This window comes from Artibeus jamaicensis, unplaced genomic scaffold (assembly GCF_021234435.1).
Source record: "Artibeus jamaicensis isolate MK-2021 breed Jamaican fruit bat unplaced genomic scaffold, CSHL_Jam_final scaffold_916, whole genome shotgun sequence".
In the NCBI taxonomy this organism is placed as follows: domain Eukaryota; kingdom Metazoa; phylum Chordata; class Mammalia; order Chiroptera; family Phyllostomidae; genus Artibeus; species Artibeus jamaicensis.
Genome location: NW_026522059.1, coordinates 519,491 through 538,147, shown reverse-complemented (window position 1 = coordinate 538,147; position 18,657 = coordinate 519,491). Strand labels below are relative to the sequence as shown.

General features: G+C 55.5%; 1 protein-coding gene across 1 annotated transcript; it reads left to right on the top strand.

Moving 5' to 3' along the window:
• The first annotated feature begins 744 nt into the window (after positions 1-744).
• Positions 745-17,715, top strand: SPATC1 (spermatogenesis and centriole associated 1). Its single transcript, XM_053660930.1, has 7 exons — positions 745-916; positions 4,482-4,841; positions 5,392-5,457; positions 9,989-10,936; positions 11,033-11,512; positions 11,644-11,783; positions 17,208-17,715. The coding sequence occupies exons 1-7, from the start codon at positions 745-747 to the stop codon at positions 17,535-17,537; spliced, it is 2,496 nt and encodes an 831-aa protein (XP_053516905.1). The 3' UTR covers positions 17,538-17,715.
• The last annotated feature ends 942 nt before the right edge of the window (positions 17,716-18,657 follow it).

The following is an 18,657-nucleotide window of genomic DNA, read 5'->3' as shown; positions in this document are numbered from 1 at the left end:
TGCCAGGGGATTTGGAAGAGGGGAACTCCAGATTATAGGGAGCCAGGTGCTTGATAAGGGAGCTCCTGGGCTGGCAGTCAAAGAAAGACTCTGAGCACCCTGGGGTCAGAAGAAAGCATGGCCCAGTGTCCAGGTGTCCAGAATAGAATGTTCCCAGAAGAAGGATGACAGGCTACACCTGGGTGTGCCCAAGATCAGAAGGAAAGGCACCCTGTCTAGAAAGGAGGAGGATGAGTTTTCATTAATCAGATATTCACTGATTACCTTTCTACAGTACACCAGACCCTTTGCTGAATTCTGGGGAGTTCCACAGTCCCTGCCATCAATGTACAGAGAGTAAAACAGCCTTAAAGAGCTGACCAGACAGAGCCAGGTAAGTGCTATGACAGAAAACACATCTGTGGGTGAAGCCTGGAGGGCAGGGATTAGCTTGCCATGGGTGAAAGGAAGCTTCACAGAGAGGACCACTTCACAGAGTGGAGTTGTCCGGACAGAGATGGAGTCAGTAAATTCCAAGCCAAGGCAGGGCCTGCCCACAGGACTGGAGGCTCAGAAAGCAGAGCCTATTAGAGCAGAGAGGGCAAGGAGGAGGGCACAGCCTCTGACCTCACAATACCCCCTGGGCCAGCCTTGCCACTTGCAAACTCTGGCGCCCTCCTCCAGCCCGGGCAAGGCCCGGGGCCTTGGGCAGCCTCCTGGTGCAGTGCCCTCCGGCGGGCGGCACCCTTCCTGCTGCCCTGGGGCATGTCTCTGCTCATCAGTTATGAGGGGCTTCGGCATCAGATCGAGAGGCTGGTGAGGGAAAATGAGGAACTGAAGAGGCTGGTGCGGCTCATTCGGGAGAACCACGAGCTCGAGTCAGCAATCAAGACACAGGCGGGTGGCCTGGGCATCAGCGGGTTCACCAGCGGGCATGGTGAGACAACTGGCCCTTCTCAACACCAGGGTAACTATAAGAGGCCTGAATTCAAGGAGAGTGGGAAGGGAAGTGTGAAGCTGTACCAAAGAGGATAGACAGACTGTGTGCTGGGGTCTCAGGAGTCAAGAGCAGAAGGGCACAGATAGTAACAAACTTTTAGGACAGTGGCCCCACCAGGTAAGGGGAGGATGAAGACACAAGACCACTGGAATGAAAGGGCAAAACTAGGCATCAGTCCCATTTACTTGGTGGTAGGAGCCCCAGCCCATACTTCTCAGCTGAACTTCCCAGCAGCTCCATAGACTGGGAGCTTCCCAGCTCTGGAATCCAAGTGCACCGGCCTACCGAGTCTGATGTGTTCTCACCCTCAGCCTCCCACCCTTCTCCTCCATCCCTCACCCTTAGCGCCCCTGTCCCTCTCCCCATCACTGTCCTCTCAGAGACGGCCAGTGGACCATTGACAACACAAATCTAGAAGCCAAGAGCAGAAACTAGGACGGAAGCTGGAGGTTTGGGAATTAATGTGTGACAGAACCCTCGGGCTGGAGATTTAGAGTATAGGGAGACAAGATGGGCAAAGAATTTATAGGTGTTTGAAGAAAAGCAGTTGAAGTGACACTGCGGAGTTAGACTTGGAGTTGAGGGACTGAGCCAGGCAGGTACTCAGAGGCCCAGAGTGCAAAGAGGCTGCACAGCTGAGTGTTGAGACAGGAACAAGGCAGGCACCTGAAGAATGGAAAACTGGGGGGCAGAGAGTGGTTGACACTGAAGAGATAGGAGGGAGATTTTTGGGGGGTGGCACGATCCCAGAGTGTGACAACAGGAGTCACTGGCCATCACAGTGGGTTGGTAACAATTACATCAGGCTAGGAGGCAACAAAATGCAGTGGCTGTCATGTCCACACCCCTCCTCCTCCCCACAAAGTCCTTCCTTCCCTGTCACTCCACCTCTTTATTCATGTGTGAAACTACCTCCTTCCCTGAGAGGATTCTGTTTTTTCAGTCTTGGTCCCATAAGCCTCTACAGCTTGGCAGTGGACCCTGACACTGCTGTTCTAGAAAGATCATAAGTGGCTTCCTAAGTGCCATGTCCTTCTGAACCTCTGTATGGCATTTGAGACTAAAAGCCCTTCTCTTCCTGAGTTCCAAGAGCACCTCCAGCACCCCTGGCTCAATTTAATCACTGCTGCTTCCAGTCCGCTCAGGCTCTGTCCTCTACCCCCAGCAAGCCTGCCTGCTGTGGGTTTCAACCCTCCACTTGAAGGGGAGATCCCCTTAGAGGCTTTTGCAGGCCCAGCAAGTCCCCGTAACTTAGGTCTCTCCACTTAACTTCTGTAGGAGCTTGTCCTTCCCACTAAGATGCTAAAGCCCCGAAGTTTGTGCTTCTTCTCCACCATCCCACTTCTAGCTTAAAGCCTTTATTCTGGAAAGTTGCCCCCCTTGCTCCCTACCCACTGTGTTCCCTGCTGTCCAACCTGGCTGTGGCATGGGACCAGTCTAACAGTCCCCCCTTACTGATGATAAGCACACAGGCCCCTCTTATTTGAAAGGTTCTGCTGCTAAAGACTCTGAAACAATAGACAGGGTGACAGAACTATTGCACACAGGGATGTGCAGCGTTTAAGCAATCTCACAGTTTAAGAAAATAGATTCTGGTTTCCTAACCCAGGCTAATCAAGCAAGCCTTCTCCTCTTAGGTTTGATTCATAGAAAATCCTTGGACCACATGTGGCTTTCCAGCTCCTGAAGGGTCAAGCTTAGGGGACTGGGAAAGGCTTTCTGGAGGAGGGGAGCCCAGACAGCTGGCAGTGAAGGGGGCAAGGGGAATTCGGGGAGGAGGAGGAGCAGCTCCTGAAAGGCCTGGGCCTGGGGTGCAGGAATAAGATGTAGATCAGTGTGGTTAAAGCCCAGGCTGTGTGTGTGTGTGTGTGTGTGTGTATGTGTACTGAGTGTGCGGTATGCATGTGAGACACTGAGGGTGTGGTAGGGAGTGGGGGCGTGTGAGTCTGCATGATGTGCATCACCTGTCTGTTGTCTCGGTCATTAGCAAGGGTGTGTAAGCCTGTGAATGTGGCATGCAAGAGTGTGGGGTCCATGAGTGTGTATAGTGTGATGTGTGTGTGTTGTGGGTGTGTGGGAAAATGTGTGGTATACATGCGAGGGCATCATGCGTGGTACATGACTGTTGTGTGAGTTGCTGTGTGACCGTATGTGCGTGTGTCTGTGACATGTAGGAATGCCTGTGCTCGTTCTGTGTGCACGTGTGTGATGTGTGTCTGTGGCAGGGGGGGTGCTGGGGTTGGGGCCAGCGAGAGGTGAGCAACGTAGCTAGAGGGTCAGAGGCTGCCATTGCCGCGGCCTGCGAGTGACAGGCTACGGGGCTCGGACTTGTTCCCAAAGGCAACGAGCTGACACTGGGGGCTTCTGACAGGGAGCAGTGGTGTCTGCGCCTCCGGAAGATGGTTCCAAAGCCCGCGTTCACGGAGGCCGAGTGGGGGTTACCGCAGGGGAGCAGGAGGGCGAGGGTGGGGGCCCAGAAGGCCCGACATATGGTGACAGAAGTGGGTTTGACTTTGGTCGGTGGGCACACAGTGCAATGTACAGATGCCGCGTCACAGACATGCACAGACATGTGTGACCCATGTCGCTGCAATTAGTCAATAGAAAATTAGAAGAGGGCCATTCCGATGCCGTGGGGAAACGGGCGCGAGTGAGGCGGGCAGTCAGCCAGGTGCACAGGGGTGGCCCGAACCAGCAGCGAGAAAAACTGTTATTTAATGAGAAAGCAGCCGCTAGCGCGGGAGGGACGCCAGGGAGGCGTGCAGGGGGTCTGCCCGCGGCCGGCGGCCCCTGGTCGCCCCGGGACCTTGCTCCGCCACCCCCCACCCTGCCTCCCCGCGACTGGCCTTCCTCGTGGGGCCAGGCTCTTCCTCGACCTGCGCTGGGGCCCCGCCCCCGCAGCCGGGGCTCGGCCGTCCCCACGTCCCCGCGCAGGGGGACCCGGGGGGAAATTGGGCCCCTCAGGGCCCCGCGGGGAGGAGACGGTGGGGGAGGGCGGGCGGCTGTCCCCAAGCCGCCCACCGCGGCCCTGAACGCGGGGAGCCCAGGAACCCCACACCCCCGCCCGACCTTCAGGCCGCTGCCGAGGTCCGCTCTCAGGCGGGAGGACAGAACAGAAGTCGGCGCCGTGTCCGCTCCGCCGCGGCGCGCAGGCTCCGTGGCTCTCGCCCCGGGTGCGCCGGGCGAGCTGACTTCGGGCCGCGCACGCGACGCCACGCGGAGCAGGGCGGGACGCAAGCCCAGGGGACGGTCGGGCCGGGCGCGCGGAGCCGCTAAGGGGAGAGACGGGGGACGCGTCCCGGGTCCGGAGTCCAGGGCTGCGGGCCGGGAGGGCCGGGCCGGGCCGGGCCGGGGCCGCGACTTGCTCCGTCCCGGCGTCTTCTCGGCGAGCGAGGCGGGCACAGGACGGCGGGGCGGTCCGAACGGAGCGGAACCGGCGGGCGGCCGAGGCGGGAGCCGGCCTCTGGGGCGTGTGGAGCGGCGCGCCCGGCCTCTCCCGCAGCGCGCGGAGCGGCGGCGGCTGCAACGCAAACAGAGGCCGGGGCGGCTTCGGGCTCAGCGTGTGGCCTGCGTGGGGCGGTCGGGAGGCCGCGGCAGGGCGAGCTCACGGGGAAGACGCCGCAGGAGGGAGTTGGCCGCGCCGAGTTACCAGCACCCAACTCGCAGGAACCCCCACGCCCACTGCTCTCCCCTCGGCGGAGTGCTCCCCAGTCCCTGGGACCGGTCCCTCAGGACCCGCCCCCTCAGGACGCCGTCTCCCCTCGGGACCCGCCCCCTCGGGACCCGCCCCCTCAGGACGCCGTCTCCCCTCAGGACGCCGTCTCCCCTCAGGACGCCGTCTCCCCTCACGACCCGTCCCTCGGTCTCCCCTCAGGACCCGCCCCTCAGGACCCGCCCCCTCAGGACGCCGTCTCCCCTCAGGACCCGCCCCCTCGGGACCCGCCCCCTCAGGATCCCATATCTCCCCTCATGACCCACCCCCATTTCTTCTTTCTCTTTCCCCGGCTCCCGCTGCCCCTTTGCCGCCTTTGGTCACCCGTCTACCACTATACGTTGAGCTTCCCCTCTCGGTCCTGAAGTGTCCGAAGCGGGCGTCCGCCCGCCGCATCAAGGCCCCGCCCCGTTGGGCGTAGCTCAACACTCCAGCCCCGCCCCTATAAACCGGTCCTCGCACTTTAGCTCCGCCTCCATTCTGTGCTGTACGTCATCAGGGCTCTGCCCCGCCCTGTCGGGGGCCGGTCCAGGACCCTGGCCCCGCCCATTAGAGCCCGCCCCAGAACTCCAGCTCCGTCCCCAAGCAGAGTCCCTGCCTGGAACTCCTGGGGACCCCAAGCTTGTAGTCTTGCCAGGTCATGGCCCGCCCTGGGGACACGCCCCCGGCTCCCCAATCCAGCTTCTAGCCACCTGAGTAGAACCCAAGTCTCCGCTACTACCCGCGGCACTGACGTGCGCGCTGCGAACCGAGGGATCCGAGGCCGGTGAGGCCGCGGGAGGTGGGCAGACCCTGGAGGGACCCAGCGGAGGCGGCTGCAGACCCGGGCCGAGGGAGGTGGGCGAGGTCAGGACAGTGTGAAAGCGCGGTTCCGACCTGCGCGACGAGGGTTGGGGACGCGAGGGGTCGCTCCCAGGCCCCAGCCTGGGCCTCCAGGGAAGGACGAGCTTCCCCAGCTAGGAGCACGTGGGGGAGTGAATCAGTTCAGTGAAAACAGTTGAAAACACTGTAAACTACTTTTGCAAACTACAGCATTTGCTTTCCTTTTTCACTTCAGTTGTCAGAGGTAACAAACCTTGGACCCTAAATAATTCCTACAGTTACCTTTAACTTTCTGATACTGTACTAAAACCCAGGAAGATTTCAAGTCACAAATCTATATCAATTAAATATAGATTACAAAAAGGTTAAAACAGTCACTGATACATTAAGCACTGGAGTACAACGCTGTGAGATTGGAATCTCCTAAACAGGTTCAGCTCCTGGCACCTGTTAGTGCAGAACACTCCTCACACCTGGGGTTCTGTGCTCCCCAAACTCGTGTCCCTGTCTCCCAGCCAGAGATTGCAGCATGGCTGTCACCGAGACTCTCATCAGCGACTTGGGTGGGTTGCAAACCCTACGGACACTGTGACTGAGGCCAGCACGGTCTTGACCCTGACCATTGGACACAGCCTACAGTGCCACCCAAGCATGCACTTAATTGGCCCCTGGACCACGAATATGTCCTTCCTGTAACCCTAAATACCTGTGATCCCAATGAATCCTTTTTCATTTAACAATTTTACTGATATAATTCACATATCACACACTTCACCTATTTAAAGTATACAATTTTATGGTTTTTCATACATTCACAGATATATACAAACCTTACAATGATTTTAGAACACTTTAATCAACCTCAAATCACTAATTTACTTTGTTTTTGTGCATTTGCCTATCCTGGACATTCTATGAAAATGAAATAATACATATGTGGTTCTGTGCCTGGCTTCTTTCATTTAGCACAATGTTTTCAAGGTTGATCTGTGTCATAGCATGAATCAATACTTCGGGGTGGCATCAGGGTTTTTTATGGATGAAGATTATGCTGCTAATGGACACAGCACTGTGTCCATTTGTTTGTCTATTCTTCTTTTGTTCCCTCCTTCTGGCTATTATGAATAACACTGCCATAAACATTCATGTGCAATTTTTTGTGTAAATATGTTTTCATTTCTCTTGGGTTGATATTGAGGAGTGGAATTGCTGGGTCACATGGCACAACTGTGTTTAACTGTTTGAGAAACTGCCAAATTGTTTTTTCAAAGTGGCTGCCCTAGTTTACATTCCCATCAGCGATGTATGAGTGTTCCAATTTCTCTGCATTCTGGCCAACACTTATCTGACTTTTTTTTTCAATTTTATTTATTTATCTTTAGAAGGGAAAGGAAGGAGAAAGAGAGAAATATCAATGTATGGTTGCTTCTCGTGTGTCCCCTGCTGGAAACTGGCCTGCAACCCAGGCATGTGCCCTGACTGGGAATAGAACCGAGATCATTTGGTTCACAGGCCCGCACTCAATCCACTGAGCTACACCAGCCAGGGCTCCTTATCTGACTTTTTGATTATAAACATTGTAGGGGGTGTGAACTAATCTCATTGTTGTTTTAACCTGCAGTTCTCTAATGACTAATGATGCTGAGCACCCTTTTATGTGCTCATTGCCCATTTGTATATGGTCTTCGAGGAATATCTGTTCAGATCCTTTGCTGATTTTTTTTATTTTATTTTTTTTCACTTTCACCAATAACTTTATTGATTTGGGTATTTTGAGTATGTCAACTATCTCCCATGTGGTATAATGTTGATCATTCTTAATTAATGTCTCCATTTGATCACTATCAACTTCAAATGGTCCACCCGACTGGGGAGCATCGTCCAGTAAGAACTCTTCAGTATGAAACTTCGAAAACCACTTTTGACATGTTCGATCAGTCAGTCACAGCACCTTCTCCATATTTGATTATGCCATTACAGTTGTTCTATTCCCCCTTCATTCCCCTCCACCCTGCACACCCCGTCCCCACCATTACCCCCCTTTAGTTTATGACCACGTGTCTCAAGTCCTTTAGATTCTATATTTCCCATACTATTCTTGCCCTCCCTCTATTTTCTACCTACCATCTATGCTACTTATTTTCTGTACCTTCTCCCCCCTTCTCCTTCTCCCACTCCCCTGTTGCTAACCCTCCTTGGGATCTTCCTTTCTATGTTTCCACTCCTGATCTAGATGTCCTTTTAGCTTGCTTTTGTTTTAGGTGTGGTTGTTAATAACTGTGAGTTTGCTGTCCTTTCACTGTTCATGTTTTTTTAACTTCTTTTTCTTAGGTAAGTCCCTTTAACATTTCATATAAGGGCTTGGTGATGATGAACTCCTTGAATTTGATCTTATCTGAGAAGCACTTTATCTGTCCTTCTATTCTAAATGAAAGCTTTGCTGGATAGAGTAATCTTGGATGTAGGTCTTTGGATTTCATGACTTGGAATACCTCTTTTCAGACCCTTCTTGCCGGTAAGGCCTCTTTTGAGAAATCAGCTGACAGTCTGATGGGGACTCCTTTGTAGGTGACTGTCCCCTTAGCTCTTGCTGCTTCTAGGATTCTCTCCTTCATTTTAATCTTGGCTAATGTAATTATGATGTGCCTTGGTGTGTTCCTTCTTGGGTCCAACTTCTTTGGGACTCTCTGAGCTTCCTGGATTTCCTGGAAGTCTATTTCCCTTTGCCAGATTGGGGAAATTCTCCTTTATTATTTGTTCAAATAAGTTTTCCACTGGTGGCTGTGCCTTTCCCCCTTCTGGTACCCCTATAATTTGGATGTTGGAGTGTTTAAAGATGTCCTGGAGGTTCCTAAGACTCTCCTCATTTTTTTGAATTCTTGCTTCTTGACTCTTTTCTGTTTGGCCATTATTTGCTTTCTTCTGGTCCACTCCATTGATTTGAGTCCCAGTTTCCTTTTCATCGCTATTGGTTTCCTGTGCAATTCCATTCATTTCAATTAGTTTTGCCTTCATATGTTTCTCTAATTTGTGGCTATAATCAACCAGTTCTTTGAGGATCCTGATCACCAGTGTTTTAAACTGTGCCTCTGAGAGTTTTGCTATTTCTTCATCGCTTAGATTTATAGGCTCTGGGGCTTTGAGATCTTCTTGAGCCATTTTTGGTCTGTTCCCGCACGCTAAGTGTGAGGAGCGGAGCCTTGGACTCCCAGGTCGCTGGGTTGTGACGCTGTATGTGGAGGTGGGGTCAGAGCAGGGAAATGGTGGCGCCCTCTGCTGCCGCTGGAGGCCTGCTGGGTCCCATCTAATCGCCCACTCCCTCGCTTGTCTATCCCCGCACGAATTCGCGACCACAGTCAACCTGCAGCCCTGGTCCCTCACTGTTTCCCCGAGGTCGCTCGCTGTGTCGCTCACTAGGTCCAACCCTGTGCCTGGATTCCGCGCGCCTGAGTCTGTCTGACCGAGTTTTCCTGTGCAACCCCGCTCCACCAGCTGTTGGTTTCACCCCTCTTACCGGTCAGGCTGAAGAATTTGTTGTTATCAGACTTCCGAAAAGTTCAATTTTCTGTGTTCTGGCTGTGTTTTCTGTTGATAATATTTAGTCGTCTCTAAACTTGGTTGTGTGAGAAAGCAAGGTGTCTCCACCTATGCTTACATCTTGGTGGAAGTCCTTTGCTCATTTTTTTAATTGGGCTATTTGTCTTTTTATTATTGAGCTGTTAGAGTTTTTTATATTTTCTGGATACAAGTCCTTTATCAAATGTATGGCTTGCAAATATTTTCTCCCATTCTGTGGGTTGTCTCTTCGCTTTCTTGATAATGTCCTTTAGAAGAGAGAAGCCTTTAATTTTGATTAAATACAATTTACCTATTGTTGCTCATGCTTTGGTGTCATATCTAAGAATCCATTGCCTAACCCAAAGTCATGGGGATTTACTGCCATGTCTTCCTCTGTATCTTTCTATAGTTGTGTAGTTTTAGCTCCTGTACCTGCCCTGCACTCACTGTTCATGCGTAGGCAGTGGCCTCACACAGGAGCCAGGCACACCTTTGGCACCATGTGAAGCTTCACACCTGTTCTAGCTCTGGCTTTCCTGAGGGTCCCCCACCTGCAAGGCCAGAAGTTGGGGCCCACTGTCCCCTGCAGACCACCTAGGAGTCCAGGCACCAGGAGACTCTCCTCTCTTCAGTGAGGGTCCACAGCCTTGCAGGGAGCACAGTTGAGGGCTGGGCTGCTGTGGGAGGTCCTGCGGCTGGGGGGCAGGTGTCTAGAGAACTGAGCCTGGGAGGGGCGAGGCTCCCCCAGAGGGGCCAGCCCCTGGTCTGGGATCCCACCTGAGAAGTGAGGCCTCAGAGAGGTTGGTCAGCTCCTCAGAGGCGGATGGGCACCTTGGTCCAGGCCCTGCCACAGTGGGGACAGAGCCCTCTCCCCCAGGGACCCGTTGTCGTCTCAGTGCTTTCTCTGTGTCCCCCAGGTGTCTTCCGGACCCCACCTCTGGCTGCAGCAAATGAATCCGCATCCATCCTGGAAGAAGTGGAGTTTATGGCTCTGGCGCCCCTGGTGGACACGCCCAGCCCCTCAACAGGCCCTTTCAACACAATGCTGACCTCCCCAGGACCCATAACACAGAACAGTGCACTTGCCAGCCTCCTGACTGGCCCCATGAACAGCCACCTAGCCAGCCCCATGGCAATGCCCGCAGTGGGCACACTAGTCAGCTCTCTGGGCCTGCCCTCAACTGGACCCCTGACTCCAAGCAGCCAGCTGACCGGCTCCATGCCAGCGTCCCCAGCAGGCACACTGACCAGCTCCATGGGTCTCGTTTCTACCGGCCCCCTGACTCCAAGCAGCCAGCTGACTGGCTCCATGCCAGCGTCCCCAGCAGGCACACTGACCAGCTCCATGGGTCTCGTTTCTACCGGCCCCCTGACTCCAAGCAGCAAGCTGACTGGCTCCATGCCAGCGTCCCCAGCAGGCACACTGACCAGCTCCATGGGTCTCGTTTCTACCGGCCCCCTGACTCCAAGCAGCCAGCTGACTGGCTCCATGCCAGCGTCCCCAGCAGGCACAGTGACCAGCTCCATGGGTCTCGTTTCTACCGGCCCCCTGACTCCAAGCAGCAAGCTGACTGGCTCCATGCCAGCGTCCCCAGCAGGCACACTGACCAGCTCCATGGGTCTTGTTTCTACCGGCCCCCTGACTCCAAGCAACCCCTTGGCAGGCCCCCCACCCCTGTCTCTGAGCATCCCCCCGCTCACCTCCACAGCTGCCCCCCCAGCTGTTTCTCAGAACCTTCTGGCCAACCCCATGGGTAATGGGGTGCTGTCTGAGGGCCCAAGGGTGCGGCTGCCAGAGCCACTCTACGGACACCCCTCCGGACCCCATCCTTCCGCTGGTGCAGGGCCTGCTGCCACCTCCAAAGGTAACTGGTGCAGAGGGAGGGGCCCCTGCCAGGCCAGCCCCTGGTCCTGCCTCGCCCTTACCCTCCTCCCTCCTCTCTGCCTCACCTTGTCACCAGACCCACTCTCCACCGAGAATCCCCTCCTGACCCGGGACCCTGAGCCCCTCAATGTGACGTTCGTGGGGGAGCCCATCCAGACCTCCACCCCCGTCAGCACCGTGGGCAAGCCGGGTTCACCAGCAGCCTTCTCCTACAGCACCTCAGGTGCCCGAACCCAGCCAGATACTTCCCAGGGACAAGCAGCTCCTGTCCCTGTCCCCACTGCCCCAACGGCTTCCCCTTCTGCCCCTGCTCCTGTCCCCCAAGCTGCCACCAACTACAGCCCTGAAAGGATCACCCACTCCCCTTCCCGGCCCTCCCCTACCCCCCACTCCCCACCACGAAACCCGCACTCCCCACCTCGAACTTCATCCTCCCCGGCTTCTGTCAACAATACCTGGGGCCTACGTGTCCCCAAAACGTCTCGGAAAAGTGCCCTGGACTTGGAGCGGAAGCTGGCCCACCGCAAGACCAGCAAGTACCCTGACAGCCCCCGAGGTCAGTGCTATCATGGGGTTCACTCTGGTCCAGGGGGTACCCTGCTGCCCTCAGAGACCCCCAGGGCACCTGCCCAGGCTGCTGACCACAGCTGCTGTCTCCTTACTCCCTCCACCTCTTGCTGTCTCCAGAGTCAAAGCAGCCGGCCTGGGAGAGATTGGTGGGGGAGGTCGCCTTCCAGCTGGACCGTAGGATCCTCTCCAGCATCTTTCCCGAGCGAGTGCGCCTCTACGGCTTCACTGTCTCAAACATTCCTGAGAAGATCATCCAGGTGTGTGGTGCCTGCCTCTCACTCAGAACCAGAGGGCCTGCCGGGGCACCTGGCAGGAATGGGAGGCATGCTGGCCCTTGCGCAGCTGCTGGGGGGCCCTGCGAGCCAACCAGATGAGCAAGGTGGAATCCAAGAGCCCCTGGGGGTGGAGGAAGCTCTGTGCTCAGTTCGAGTGGCCAGCAGTGTCCAGGTCATCTAACTGCAAGAACCTGTGGTCCCAGCCAGGGCAGGGGAGGGTCTGGGCATGGTCAGGTGTGAACTCTCCCCCTCCGCCACTGCAGTGGCCTCCAGGGTCCCTCCCCAGACTGGAGGGGGTCCTTCCCTTGAAAAAGAGCCCTCTGTGCTCCCGGCCACCTCCTCTGGGCCATCTGCACACGGTTGACCTGGGCAGGAATGATGTTAGTTATGGTGGGTTCATCCATGCCCAGGCTTGAGCTGGCGAAGGTGCCTTTTGTGAAGGTGCCTTTGGTCTTGGGTTTTAATGTGGTCAGGATTACCCCCCTCTTCCTTTATTTCTTGTACTTTCTATGTCTTGCTTAAGTCTGGAGGATGGGGGCCAATGGGGGCCAAGGTGGGCTGTCAGTCCCTTCCCCCTGTCCCCTGCACAGGTTGGGGGCATCCCTGGCCTCTGCTGTCCTCCTCCCAGAAGGGCGACAGAACCTAGGCACCTCTCTTCTCCCACAGCGTCTCGGCTCCTCTTGGCCCTCATTTATTCAATATGAAATTTAGGGTTAGTCCTTCAAGTTCCAGGAACTAATTTTGCGTTGCTTTATGGATAAAAGGGGGAAGTTGCACATCTTTATCATCAAGGTTATTTCTACACACTTGTCATTTCTGCTGCTCATGTCACTGGGCCACCTGGGTCATGTTTAGTGTGACCACACTTGAGTCTTGTCCAGGACCCCTGAAGCCACTTCTGGGTCATGAGAGCCATGGCTGTTTACATATTGGCAAACGATGTGGTGGAAGCACAGTATTTATGTCTCTCAAACGCTGCATGTGACACCTAGTCGCAAGGACACATCTATCTATAAGCACAGTCTAGTTGTCCACATAGTAGGAACTAACAGTGCTGCATAAAGAGATTTCCTATTGTTTGAAAATGTCCGATTAAATGGAGGAAGATAAAAGCGCAGGGCCCTTCGGTGGGGGGCGTGGCTGTGCAAACCCTGGGTTCCTGGGCCCCTCTGTGAGTCATGGCCTGTGCTGTAGAATGTAAGGCGAGGCACTAAGTGGCAACTCTCTGGACAAGAGCAGGAGGAGGAGAGCAGAATGTATGTGTGTAAGGCAATGTTTTCTCTCTTGGAGTTTGAGGATGTCAAGGAGCTCAGCGCCCTCTGAGCCAGTGCCTCCACCACCACGTTGGCAACCCCTGGGGAGCCTGTGGCATTTGCCACCACTCTCATCTGGTCATCCACTCACCGACTACCATCACCAGTCCCAGAGCCGCTGGCCTCACTCACCTTCTATCAGCAATGACAGGCACTGCCAGAATCAAGTGCTTGTGCCTGAGCTCCTAAGAGGCAGCTCCACTGGAGCCCATGTTCACAGAAGCTGCCTTGGGGAGCTGTGTGGACAACCCCCCGGCTGGTCACCCCTCCATTGGGGTGACATCGGAGGATCACAAACATGCCTCTGGTCTCAAGGCCACCCTGCTTGCTTGGCCAGGCCATTTGTTGGTTCCTATCTGCCTCCGATTCCACTCTGCCCAGCCTTTTGTTTCCGCGCAGCAGAGCGTCGCGCTTGCTTCTCTGCACACCGACCCCCAGTGCTTGTGACCACTGGATTCTCCAGCTGCGTTCAGACTCGCGGGCCCCGGCCCTGGCCCTGCCCAGGTCAGGCTGTCAGCTTCGTGAGTGCTGTAGGCTTTAGTGGAGTCCTGTTTTCAATGAGGACACACTGACTTTTTTTTTTACTTTACTTATTTTTCTTTTTTAATTGAATTTCTTGGGGTGACATTGGTTAATAAAGTTATGTAGGTTTCAGGTGTACAATTCTATAACACATCATCCGTATACGATATTGTGGGTTCACCACCCCAAGTCTCCTTCCATCACTACTTACCCCCCCCACACCCTCACTCAGGACTCTCGCAGGACTCTCTGACTTTGATCGCTGAACCGAGCTGTCATTTAGTATAAGTTTGCAGACAACTACGCCACCTTTTAAGCCCAACTGAGAGTTGGCCCAGTGCTCATGCCAGTCAGTTCTTCTACCCACTTGCAAAGATCTGCTCTATGGGGACACTCTGACTCCTTCTTTTCGACCGAGAACCCTCGGAGGCCCCAAGTCCAGCTGCGCCAGTGAGACTGACTGAAGGTTGTACCTGTGTCTTTGTCCAGCGAGGTCCACAGTGTCCCCTGGAGTTCTCCCCAGTCCCACTTCCTGGCTTGCTGAGAATGTTTTTGATTTTTGTGCAGTGATTTGTTTTCCGGCTGCCTTGCCAAACCCTCTTACTGGTCTCCATAGCTGCTGTACCATCCTCTTGGCTTTTCTCTGCAGACAGTCACATTGGGCAGTGTTTAAGAGAAGCGTATGACACAGCCACCGTGTCCTGTTTCTGACTGGACTAGGGACATACATACACTCCTAGTCTTCCTATTGAGAATGGTGTGTGCTCCCAGATTTTTGCTGGATTAATCTGTTCTCAGCCGCAGAAAACAGAATCCACTTGAGTCGATCGATGTAAGCAGAAAAGGGTTTATTGTGTTAGCATGGCCAGAGGCTCCAGAAAGGATAGAAAATTGGGCCGTTTTGCTCTACAGCCAGTAAAAATGCCAGCACACCAGGGACTTTCCTAGTGGCAGAAACGCCATGGCAGAAACCAGGTCACAGGAGAGTCTGAAAAGGGGGGGGGGCAGCCTCCAGCCTCTTGGAGTTTAGGAAGGCTCAGAACAGGAGCCGGCCGAGCGAGGCTCAGTATCTGCCACGCTAGATTAAGAAATTTCCCCTCTTCCTGATTTGTTGAGAATTTTTGTTTTTTTCTTAATCTTGAGCAAATACTGAATTTTTTAGAATGTTTTTCTGTCTCTGATGAGATGATCACATGACTTCTCCCTTCGCCTGATTCTCGTAACAGACGGAGACGCTAGGGGAAGATGCTCTGATCACAAACCACATCCACCCCTGGTGGTTTTTATTGCATTGGGATTCTGTTTGCTGTTATTTATGACTTCTGGCTTCGCTGTTTCTTAGAGACCTCTGCCAAGCTGCAGTGACATAAATGTACGAGACTCAGTAAGTCAGGTGTTTGTCTCTCCACAGGGTGGCTGGGCCCAGACACCAACCCCTCCGCCCTTGTCAGAAAATGGGATGGGAACTTGGCCCAGGGGGCGGGGCTGGATCGAGGGGGTGGAGCTCAAAGTCCTAGTCACATTCCATTGGCTCGAGTTTGGTGACGTCACAGCTTGCAGCTGAACCGTGGCCTCGCAGTCGCGGCAGGGAGTTTCTTTACATAAGGGAAAGCGAGGGTGCCTGTCCTCTTCCGCGGACTGTGTCCGCTTTGCCCGGTGTTGTCTGGATGACTTCTAGTGATCCTTTGGATTCTGTTTCCTCACTTCTGCTGTTACTTACTTCCCCTTCTGCTGCCTTCAGATTTGCTTTTTCTTCCTGGGGTTGAGTACTGAAATCCTTTTGTTTTACGTCGCTTTTGTTTTTAAATAATGCTTTTAGGACAGGGAGATATTCAAAATATTTAACAACTGGTACAATAGGAACACCAGCCAGAGTGGGTGGTGACACAGAGTCTGGGGCAGAGGGAGAGCGTTCTGTTGTACCGCAGCTGGTAGGGAGCCCAGGGCGCAGCCTGTGTGTCCGCCACATCTGTCTCCCGCCTGCCTTGGAGACTATCTGCACGAGCGCCGGGCACAGCCCTGGCCCTCCTTGGCCGGATTCTGCCCATTCCCCCTACAGTGGTCAGCTTGGTGGATTAAAACCACAAAACCCGCCGCGAGTTCCCACCCCTCAGAACAGGGCCTTTCACCTCCTCTCCTCTGCTCTGCCTGTTTCTCAGTGCTTGGGTGGGGCCCTGCCCATGAACCCCACCCAGAGTGCTTGTCCTACTCTTCCCCGCCGACTCTCCACTCCACTCGCAAGATATCACTTCGTTGGGCAGCTCTGGCCTTGTCTCTCAGCCCACACTGCTGTCCTGGGGCCAGCACCCTGACAAGGTGGGCAGAGTCCGCTCCCCGCTGAACGTCTCATCAGGTCTCAAGATCTGTGCACCAGGCCTGGCACAGCCCTCGACAGGGCGTGCCATGGGTCTTGTCCCTGCACGGGCCAGGGCTTCAAGCTGTCCACCCTCAGTGCTCTGTGCCATCCTGGTATGACATTCACTTGCTTACCCTCCAGTGTTGGCTGAGCTCCTGCACTTGTTCCCACTGCGGCTCGGGAACAGGCAAATGGGGGGAGAAGACTCGGGGGCCAAGAGAAGGCCAGAGTCAGGGAGACGGGCCCGTCCTGGCACCAACCTGGAAGTGAGAGGCTGAGCATGGAGCTCTGGATGCACCTGCCAGAGGTGCATCCCGCTTCAGCTGCACCCAGCCACGAGCCCAGCACTCTGCTCACGCCATGACCCTCTGGGGAAGGGAGGACAGGGTGGTCTTCCTGGAGGAGGTGGTGCCTAAGCACCTTGTCTGGGTATTCACATTAGGTTAGGAACCAGCTTGGCAGGCATCTAGCGAATGGCTGGGAGGTAGCAAGCAGGACCAGAGCAGAACCTTGCAGGTCTGCCCTGGGCCTGAGAGCTGGAGCGGTGGAACCACAGGAGAGTGTGGGCAGGGAGACACCCCAACTGACTAACACTTCAGACCCACAGTTCTGAATGCAGGGCCCTTCGGAGCCTGGTGCCCTGTGTGACCGCCCAGGCCACATGTCTAGTAAGTACGTCACAGCAGGAGGGGTGGAGAGAAGGGGCTCGAAGTTGGGTCACTGCCGGCTAGTGTGGCACGGGTGATGAAGAAGCATGTGGGGACAACCCAGCTACTGTTAGTCCCCAGATCCAGGCACTGGGAGCAGGCACCTGAGGAATAGCACGACCCCCAGTGCTGAGAGCAGGGCCCAGCCGGCTCTGGTCTGGGGTGGTCAAGTCAGCTCGAGGGGTGGGAAGGGACTCTGGCAGGGTGTGCGCAGAGTGCAGAGGGTGCAGCCCCAGGCACAGAGGAGGGTCTGGTGGGAGGCTGAGAGGAAGCCTGGCAGGGAGCCAGGAGGAGGCCTGGGAAAGCCCCCAGGGGGTGTCTCCGGTGTCCCCAGGTGGTAACCTCATTATCCCTTCACCCTCAGGCTCCCAGCCACGCTCTCTATCTTCAGTTCCTGTGGCGTCACCTCAGTCCCTAATCCCTGGTGGTTGTGGAACAGGTGATGAGGCTTCCAGATCCTCTGATCCTCTGTCCATCACCTGCCTGTGTCCCCTCCCTCTTCCCCCAGGCCTCTCTGAACCCCAATAACCACAAGCTGGATGAGGAGCTGTGCCAGACGCTCACACAGCGCTACGTGAGCATTATGAACCGGCTGCAGAGTCTGGGCTACAACGGGCGGGTGCACCCAGCACTGACCGAGCAGCTGGTGAATGACTTCGGCATCCTGCGCGAGCGGCCTGAGCTGGCTGTGTCTGAGGGCGGCTCCTTCACCGTTGACTTCCTGCAGCGCGTGCTGGTGGAGACTGTGCACCCCAGCATGCTCAGCGACGCGCTGCTGCTGCTCTCCTGCCTTAACCAGTTGGCGCACGACGATGGCAAGCCCATGTTCATCTGGTGACTTACGCCCGCTCTGCCAGACTCGCCTCGCTCTGCCCCACTCCCCAGAGCACGGACATTAAAGCTTCCCACATATGCTGGCCACTGGGCCTGCCTGCACTCCTGGCTGTGCTGCCTCCTTCGGTGGCCCCCAGTGCCCTCTCTCCTGTGCCCCGTCCTGGGGCAGCTGTCTGGCCAAGGGGGTGTTCCAAAGGCCCCCAAGACTCCTTTGCCTGGCAGTGGGAGAAGCGGGAGCCCTCAAGGCTTAAAGGGAAAGAGCAAGAAGTAAGACGGAGGGTGACTCCCCAGGGTGCAAAGACCAGACCCTGCTTGCTGCAGGGGTGGAGCCTAGCAGCACAGGCAGGATAGGAAAGCAGAACAAAGCGGGCGAGAAGTGGAGGGAGGCAGGTAGGAGCCACCAGGAGGTAACCTGTACATTCTGAGGGGGATGGGCTTGTGGATGGTACAGGAGCTAAAGGGTGTAGGCCCCTTCAGGACAGGGCCTCTCCTTCCTGTGAGGCCATGCGTGAGGACAGGAGGACAGTGTGGGAAAGCCCTGTGAGGCCTGAGGACCAGCAGGAGCATGTAGCTGTGATGTGAGGGGGAAGACCCAGCATCTGGGTTTAAACAGGAATCGCGTCAGCGACCAGGAAGGCGTACAGGAAAGAAGAGGGTTTGGGGGCGGGGGCTACTACTCTGCCCTCCCCACTCCTAGGCCTGCTACTTCAGGGGACCCAGCCAGACCCCTGGGAAAGGGGAGAGGGTTAGAGACCTGTGTGGGTATAGCCAAGCAGCCATGAACATGCCCAGCCCCAGATCTTAACTTCTAAAGGGGATCGAAATTCCTTGGAAAATTGGGACATTGTGGGGCATAAGCCCACCACCTTCCTGACAGTCCCTGTGAAAGGCAATATAAGAGCCCTCGGTGGGAACTTTAGGGACTGGTTCAAAGCTCCAGTTAGAAAAGTGGGGGCGGGTCACACGGGGGTGGGGGGCGGAGCCGGAGGCAGCTATCCTGGCAACCACCCCAGTCAGTGCCAGTGGGCCCAGAAGAAACGAAGCTGGCTTCCCCCTTGCTCGGGTGCCTCGAGGGGAGTGGCCGCGAGGGTGGAGCCAATGGTCCCTTCCCTCCAGATTGGAAG

What these genes read in the sequence shown, in the direction of transcription:
- SPATC1 (XM_053660930.1), top strand. Translation starts at nt 745, where the DNA reads ATGTCTCTGCTCATCAGTTATGAGGGGCTTCGGCATCAGATCGAGAGG. An exon ending in CCCTCACGACCCGTCCCTCG is followed by an intron (nt 4,842 to 5,391) that starts GTCTCCCCTCAG and finishes CCACCTGAGTAG; the next exon opens with AACCCAAGTCTCCGCTACTA. An exon ending in GTACCCTGACAGCCCCCGAG is followed by an intron (nt 11,513 to 11,643) that starts GTCAGTGCTATC and finishes TGCTGTCTCCAG; the next exon opens with AGTCAAAGCAGCCGGCCTGG.